This window comes from Eptatretus burgeri, chromosome 18 (assembly GCF_056783735.1).
Source record: "Eptatretus burgeri isolate ZD-2024b chromosome 18, Ebu_testis_v1, whole genome shotgun sequence".
Lineage (NCBI taxonomy): Eukaryota > Metazoa > Chordata > Myxini > Myxiniformes > Myxinidae > Eptatretus > Eptatretus burgeri.
The window spans coordinates 9,649,014-9,657,816 of NC_140978.1; the positions used below are offsets into that span (position 1 = coordinate 9,649,014).

Here is an 8,803-nt window from a genome sequence, read left to right on the forward strand (position 1 = left end):
AGTGTACTGGTATAGGGGCACAGCATCAGCAGCATAGTTGCGCCCCAACAAAATGATAGCCATCCGGAAGCCAAGCTGCCATACGCAAGAAGAAGTAGAAGAAGAAGAAGAAGAAGAAGAAGAAGAGTGTATCCAGTTTGTTCACCCCTGTGTCCATGTGAAAGCAACGGAGAACCGAAAATAGGGAAGACTGAGATTAACACGAAAGATTTACAATTTCAATAAATACGGCATTATTTCAACTTGAGGAAAGAGTGCATGATAGAGAATGATGTTGATTGTTGTCTGTCTTATGCACCTGAATGGACTGGCAGCAAGGAAGGAAGGAAGGAAGGAAGGAAGTCCCTGAAATACTTCTTCTTCTTCTTCTTCTTCTTCTTCTTTCGGCTGCTCCCGTTAGGGGTCGCCACAGTGGATCATCCGTATGATCCGCATTGTGATTTGGCACATGTTTTACGCCGGATGCCCTTCCTGACGCAACCCTGGTCGCCTCTTACGACACAGGGATATGGTACACCTATTTTAACCAGGGTATACACCGGCCCAGTACAACTGGTACTCATTTCGCCGACCTCGGAAGGATGACAGGCTGCGTCAACCCCCTGGTGTATTAATTCAGTGGCTCAACGGGGTTTGAACTCAGGACCTTTTGGATCCCAAGCCGCTGCCCTAACCACTGCGCCAACACAAGGCTGAAGTCCCTGAAATACTTAGATGATTTAAATGTGAATAATCCTACTACAATGGAGCAAATGTGGATGTCACCAAAACTCAAAAACGGACACGTGGTGGAAATAGCGCCGCCTTCGTTGATGGCCAGGATTACAAATCATCTTCCTTTATCTTATGATACGTATGGAGTATGATTTGTTGTGAGCAATAAAATTTCTTTGAAAAATTATAAAATGCATTTCCAAGGATGTGACGCAGCGCATTGTCCACCGAAGGTGGGCCGAGAAGGGTATTCCCGGCCCAAGGGCAGGTGTGCCCGCTCGTTAGTCCAATGGAAGAAGTTCATTGGACTCTCATTGGTGCAGACGTTTTAGCTTTATTTGATGAATAGACATCTGGATTTGGTCAATCAACTCCAACAATATTTTCTGGAGTTCCATGTTTGTTTGCCTTCAAAAAGAGGTTTTGTATTTGAAGAACACATTTGATGATACGATTGTTGGCGTAAGGGGATTTTTTTACGGTGAACCAACACTGATTTTATCCATTTATTTGTTTGAGTAAAGGTCAGTGATTCAAGCGTTGTGTGTTTGTTTTTTAATTGCATATTTACATTTTTAGGATGGTACTGTTGATGCTGAGGAACTGCAAGCTATCCTGAACTACCTCCTGACTATCCATGAGGTATGTGCTCTCGCTGGCAGGTTCTGAATTTTCTCAATGACTTATCCCAAGCCTAATTTGCCAATAATGAGGGTGAACGGGAAAGCTAACCTGTGTGCAGAAAGCTTTCTGAGTATTTATTTGTCAGCGGCTCATTCGAGACATTTTCGATGTTCGGTGACCTCGTTTAGCTTCTTGTTTTTTTTTGCTGTCATTTATGGTAATATGGCAACGGCAAAGCATTCAGTATGTTACCGTCTTCGTAATTTGTGCTCCCTCAAATGCTTCCCGTCAGAAATAGCAGTGCATTTTATTTCATAATGTCACTGCAATATCATCGAAAGCAAACCAGAACACCAACTGTGCCCGATTATTTAAAACCGTATTCTAACGTCCTCACACCTTCCTCTCCGCCTTCCATAATAGGATGACAACCTGTATGACATTCTGCAGCTCCTGGTTGCCCTCATGTCTGAGCAGCCAAGTTCCATCATCGCATTTGATCAGTGCAACGGCATCTGGTACCGCGACTTCCTATGTACTGTGTATATTTAATGTCCTTTATATCCTGGTGCTTTAAACGTGGACATTGTCGCTTCACTGCAGGATTAGAGGATTCAATGAATAGGCTTCTTTTATTATTTTTTATTTTTTATTTTTTTAAACCGTTTGCACAGATTTTGAAACAGCGTTCATTGATGCAAGTTTGTGACTTGATCACTAAATGTTGTACCTTTTTTTTTCTCCATGGCAGTGTTTTTGTTCAGTGCAATGAAAGCTTCATGAACCGTTGCATTTCAAAGTTCTAAAATCAGCCAAACAGGTGTACTAATCTCTCAAACTGTAGGCAGTTTGTCCAATATGATGAAGGATGACTAGATCGGTGCAGACTTGATGTTAATTAATTATTATTATTTTTTTTTAACCACATAAGAGACATTGAGAATCATGGTGTAAGATTGATTTACATGGACATTATTTTTTACCTCTGCCACCGAAGGTGGATGGAGCTTATGTTTTCACCCTGTCTGTCAGTCTGTTTGGTTGTGAAGAAAATATCTCAAAAGGTTGTGGATGGATTTGGACAAAAATTGGTGGAGAGTTTGGGTATGTTGTGAGGACGAAATGATTAGATTTTGGTGAAGATCCAAATCTGGATCTGGATCTGAGAATTTTTTTTAGTGATTTTTTTTTCTTCCCCCCACCATTGAGAGATGGGGCCAAAAACAATATCTCAAAAAGTTGTGGACTGATTCGGATGAGACTTGGTGGGCAAGTTGAGTGTGCAACAAGGAAGAATTTATTCGATTTTGGTGAAGATCCCAATCCGCATCCAGATCTGTATCCGAGAATTTTTTTAAAAGCGATTCTTCACCATTGGAGTTGATCGGGCTAAAACGATATATAGCAGGATATCTCGAAAAATTATGGATGGATTCGGACGAAACTCGGTGGATCACTTGGTGAGGTGACGCCAACAAACCGATCTGGTCTATCATTTGGATGCAAAACGTAAATTAATCAGCCTGGCAGAGGTACATGCTCTACCGAGTGCCCCTTCTACTTTATTTGATGCAAACTTTGTGGCAAAGGAAAATGGGAATTTATTCATAAAAGTACTGCTAAGAATGTTGTGCATGGAATGAATTTTGCACAAAATAGTTCAAAGAGAAAATACTTTCACTTGTATTTTCATCCTCGGTCAATACACCTGGTTGCATCTGGTTACTTCTGCCACCTAAGGTGGATGGAGGTTATGCATTCACCCCTGTTTGTTTGTCTGTCTGTCTGTCTGTCTGCTTATCTGTGTGCAGGATATCTCAAAATATTTTGGACAGTTTCGGACGAAACTTTGTGGACAGGTTGGGTGTGTGTCACGGACTAATTTATTTGATTCTGGTGAAGCTCTGGATGTGGATGTGATAATTTTAATGATTTAAAAAAAAAATAAAATGTTCGCACCATTTAAAATGTGCATGACAGGCATTTCTTCCTTGCCTCCATCATTTGCTGTATTGATAAGGGGAGATGTTTGTTGATGTAATTAAAAAAATTTGTATAAATAGTCGAGGCTTGTGGAAGTGCTAGTATTGGTACATTGAATGGATCAGGACAAAAGGAGCAGTTGAGAGAGGTGGGGGGGGGAGAGAAACACCAACAGCAGAGTTGAAGGCCAAAATGGGGGCAAACAGTGGGTGTTGGGAGGAATGGGGGGCAGGAGAGGATGCATGGGGTGGACAAAATGGATACAGAAGGAAACTCTTAGGGAAAACTGGGAATTTGGAAGGAGGAGGGAATTCGGTGGGGTTTGGTGGTGGGGGGAGGCTTTAATGAGAGTAAAAAATATCATGGTTTTGCAATGGGGATGACCTAAGATGGTGGTAAACAGCTGTCTTGAAGACATGGACGGAAGAATGAGATTGAAAAGAATGTGGAAGTTGGTTCCACAAGTGGGGAAAAAAGAGGAATGAATGAGTTGAGCTGAGCAGTGAGCCTGTATTTTGAGAGTTTAACAAGAAGGTTTCTCACAGACGATGTGTGCCTTCCAGACACCTGAAAGGGACAGAGCTAAGAGAGGGCAGAGGGTACAAGACCAAAAAGGAGGCGGTAGAATACATAGAGGCTACCAACCTGTCTTCAGTGTGACAGTGACAGGCCCAGACACTTAGCTTCATCATGGGAGATCCCAATAATCTTGAAGGCCTTGATTTCCACGACTTCAAGCAGGGCAGCCAACCCAAAGGGGGAGAGCAGTACTCCATCAGGCTGTGGATGAAAGCCTTGTGGGTAAATAGGAGTTCAGGTGTGCCAAGGAAGGACTTTGGGTGACATCGGATGCCCAGTTGGTGGTTGACTTTGTTGGCCAACTTTGAAATGTGGTTTGCCCAAGAAAGATCGTGGCTAATAGTGAGATCCAGGAGTTTGATTGACTGAACTTCCTCGAGAAGATTTCCAGATGGTCGTTTCAGAGAGAGATGGTGAGATAGTGAGAGAGTGAGATTTGATGGGATTGAAAGACGTATTCAAGTGTTTGATCAGCTTGTGATTTTTTTTTTTTTGAAAGTTTGAAGAGGGAAGAGGCTGCAGCCTGCCTGTCTGAAGGATGAGGGTTGTCACGGCAGAGGTTGGAGTTATCAGCAAATTGATAAAGAGGATTTTGCAGAGTCAGAGAGATCATTGATGAAGATCAAGAATAGGACTGGACCAGAACATTGCCTTGGGGCACCTACAGCCTTGACAGGGAGAAGCGATGAAAGGATTCCATTGAGTGCCACACGTTGGATACGAGAGTAGATCAAGTCAGTTAGCCATGTGTGGAGTTTGCCTTGGATGCCATAGGCAGAGAGTTTGGAGAGTAAGTAGGACACCAGGCTGCGTCAAAAGCTTGAGATATGTCCAGAGAGACGGTCCTGATCTCACGTCTGTCATTGAGGGCCTCCATCCCTTGCTGGATGAGTAGAAGCAGCATGCCCAAGGTGGAGTGACCTGGTCTGAAACCAAATTGGTGATCTGAGATGAGGTTGTTGCAGTAAAGGAAGGATTTAATTAATTTGTTTACAAAAACTGGCGCTCACTATAAACTTTACATTAATTGCATCAAAGAAGTGGGGAAAATGCTTAATTTGTTGTTGCAATACAACACTTGGTCTGCAGTCTGATATATTCAGCACATTCTGCACTAAAAGCATACGTTATTTTTTGTGCGTGTTGAAGAGCTGCGTGAAACGTTGAAGGAGGGAGAAGGAGGGAGGCAAACAATACAGATAGTTTCCTAATATCTTTGTAGGAGTAGCATGATGAACATGGTCACTCTGACGCGTTCAATCGGTGCATTTTCTTATGTGCACATGTCAATTTCCATGCACGCATGGATACAATATTTTAATATCTCAGTCATTAAGCTTTCACACCACCATTGTGTAACTGCTCACGTCGCTAGGGAATTTTCTGATGGCAATAACTTAACTTTTTAAGGTATCCACTTTTAGCTGATGGTCAACTTTCATCTGACTGGTCTGGATCTCGATTGTGTCGTTGGTGTTGTGAATATGACCACAAACCTTTATCATCTTTTCCGATCCCAGTTTGCTGGGCAGATGTCGAACTAATGATACCTATGATTTCTGGCTATGACATGTTGAGGACAGAATTTGCTTGAGCTCTCCTTTTGTTATTATCGAACATGTTTCTATGCTGCACATTTCATTTTCAGCAATCTTCACCACCATGATTGAACTCTGTTTTTGAGATTCCCACTCGAAGTGTAAATGGTCTGCAATAAGTCTACCTTCTCTCACTGAATGTTCCACTTCATCTCATTTCCTTTCACCCCAGCATTATCTTCAAGCTTCTGGCATCAAGCAGTGATAATATCAGAGTGCAAGCTCTCAAGGTCCTGGGGTACTTCCTGCATTACCTCAACCCCAAGTGAGGCTTTATTGTGGCTGAACATAGTCATGTATTTGTTTTTGCTTTAATACCGGCATTTAATTAGATTGTAAAGATTGATAAGGAAGCTGTGGACCTACTGCTGTTGAAAGTAATTATTTAATCCATACCTCTCAAATATGTTTTAGTTTTTATTGAACTTTATTATTATTATTATTATTTTTTTTTTTTGCTTCTCAAGCCTCTTACCATTCTCCAACTTCTGGTGCCAGCTGGTCAAGTCTGTCGCCATTTTCCTTCTGTACCTGCACGCCAAAAGGGTAGAGTCGTGTTGGACACGGCAGCTCTTCAAAAAGCTGAACGTCTGAATTCTGTTTTTACTGAAAAAGCAAAGGTCCCCAATCCCTCCCTTCACTACCCACCCTTTCCCCAAGTACAGATTGCTTCCTGTAAAGTGGATTTCTCTCCAACTTTAGGGTTGAGAAGTTTCTCGTCAATATTGACAACTCCAATCCAACGGGACCTTCAACCCTCAGAAACTGTGCTTCAGCCATATACTCTCATCTTTCCTCCCTTTTCTTTAGGTCTTTTCAGGTGGTCAACTAGCTTCATCTTGGAAAACTGCCAATGTCACCTCTGTTCATAAGAAGGGTAATTCTAAAGACCATAATCTCTAAACTGGCCTCTAAGGAGGGCTGATACCTTGGTATGCTCTGTAGAGGCAAGTCTAATCTGAAATGACTCCGAGTTGTGTACAAGGCCTTTAATCGAAAGTACCATGAAGTATAGTAGCTCCCGACTCTAGGCTGATACAGCTGCTTCCCATTTTGCTTCCCTGAAAGGTGGTCAACTCCAAGGCTTTTTGTATTTTTGGCATTTCCGAGAAAGAGGCCGAGTCACAGGGTTTGCTTATCCCCACTCCGACAGGTTGGTGGACTCGAGATTTTGTTATCCCTCTCTTCTGGTGAACAGTATGAACACAACTGGATTATCTGTTGCAATCTTCAAAACTTCTCAACGCCTTAAAATATTTTTGCTGATTTGAATTTGCATTCAAGGACTGATGACACAAATTTCAGTTTTCAAAATATACGTCAACGTCAGAAGTTATAACATTACCAAAGCGTTTTTTTTCTTTTATATAAACTTGTTGCTACTAATAATAATTTATCAACAAAAGTTTATTCTTCTAATTGTTGTTAAAGTTTTCGTACAATAATATTGAAGGACTGCCATAAAGCTACGATTTCAGATGATGATAAGTGCATTATAATTTGCAGAAGGAAGCATTGCAGATTGTGTATAGTTGAAGGGGTTACAAACATGCCAATATCAAGCGTTCCAGATAATTGTAATGTAATTAAGACCAGCCATTAAGAATGATTGTTATAACTTCCCAACCTGCATATCTTCTCATCGTACATCCTCCCACCTGGACCTGGAAATGTTTTCCATCGAACCTCTGCTTGACTCATCTGGCCATCTCCTTGTGAGACTCAAATCTATCTGGCTATTGTTGGAGAGTTACTCCCTTTGCTCTGTTAGTTCTCCAACCCTCCCCATCTACTCCAGGATATACATGTTCTTCCAGTAATCACCTCCTGGATAAACTCCCAAAATCCTGATTTGTGACACCTGAAGTGTTTTCTTCCTCTTTTTCTAAATTTTGTAGAACTGCGATGAAGAGGCGGCTCAATCGCACTCTTACCTCCATTGGTTAAAGCAGGCGAACCACCAGTATTGCATGCCATTCCCGATCCCTACTTATGATGTGATCTACCCACAATAACCGCACCTAACCCAACTTACTTACTTTAAGCCTCTTTCTCCTGTTTGTTCTTTCCCTTTTTCTGTGGCCCAACTGTGGTCGCACTGCCCCCACTGTCGGGGCATCTTTTAACCTTTTCTCATTGTTCTTCCTTTAAACCTAATTTTTTTTGAATTTAAAATCAAAAAAGTGAATATTCTGAAGATCATTAGTCTTTATTCTCTGTGAAGCTGGAGATATATATTTTTATAATGTCCCGGTGGTGGCGGCCTTGTGCTTTCAGGTTGTTCGGTCGTCTGTCCGTCCATCTGTGATCAATTTTTGTGACCGTGATAACTGATGGAAAAAAAAAAAAAAATATATATATATATATATATATATATATATATATATATATATATATATATATATATATATATATATATATATATATATATATATATATATATATATATATATATATATATATATATATATATGTTACATTCATACAGCTCTGGAAAAAAATATGACACCACTCCAAAAAATATTGCAATCAGCATCTCTACATGTATGGCAGCCATTCCATTCCAGTGTCTGTTGAATTCCAACATAGGCACATCTCATTCTACTTTGTGAGGAACTGATTAGGTGATCACCTGAACCGAATCTTATTTAACAAGGAAAAGTATAAAAACCACTGCTGTGGTCATCACTATCCTCTTGCAATAGGACCAGCTGGATGGCGAAAACAGTGCTAGTCGTACCTCAAAAGTAATTGGAATCAAAAAAATAACTATTGATCATGCCAAAAGAGTTGAAAAGAAAAGTTTTGAGTGAGGAAAAGAAGGGTTCAAGTCTGGCTTTACTGGCTGAGGGATACAGTGAGCGTCACGTTGCTTCCATCCTTAAAATTTCAAAGACGGCGGTTCATAAGAACAAGGTCAAGCAGCAGACATTGGGAACAACAAAGCTACAGACTGACAGAGGGTGAAAACGACTTTCCACTGATCGGGATCACCGCCAACTCATTCGAATGTCACTCAACAACCGTAGGATGACATCAAGTGACCTACAAAAATAATGGCAAACGGCAGCTGGGGTGAAGTTCACGGCGAGGACGGTTCGAAACAGGCTCCTAGGGTCAGGGCTGAAGTCGTGCAAAGCTAGAAAAAAGCCCTTCATCAATGAGAAGCAAAGAAGAGCCAGGCTGAGGTTTGCAAAAGACCATAAGGATTGGACCGTAGAGGACTGGAGTAAGGTCATCTTCTGGATGGAGTAAGATGAGTCTTCTGGAGTAAGATGAGTCCAATTTTCAGCTTTGCCCAACAT

At 41.3% G+C, this 8,803-nt stretch overlaps 1 protein-coding gene across 4 annotated transcripts in view; it reads left to right on the plus strand.

The window, feature by feature from the left end:
- The window catches only part of LOC147008560 (lipopolysaccharide-responsive and beige-like anchor protein), a 597,819-nt gene that overhangs the window by 75,670 nt on the left and 513,346 nt on the right, over positions 1-8,803 (plus strand). For all 4 annotated transcript variants that reach the window (XM_085864642.1, XM_085864638.1, XM_085864639.1 and 1 more), the window contains 3 exons: positions 1,294-1,356; positions 1,762-1,856; positions 5,671-5,763. In XM_085864642.1, coding sequence (XP_085720768.1) covers positions 1,294-1,356; positions 1,762-1,856; positions 5,671-5,763 — 251 coding nt within the window. The remainder of the gene's footprint in view (positions 1-1,293; positions 1,357-1,761; positions 1,857-5,670; positions 5,764-8,803) is intronic.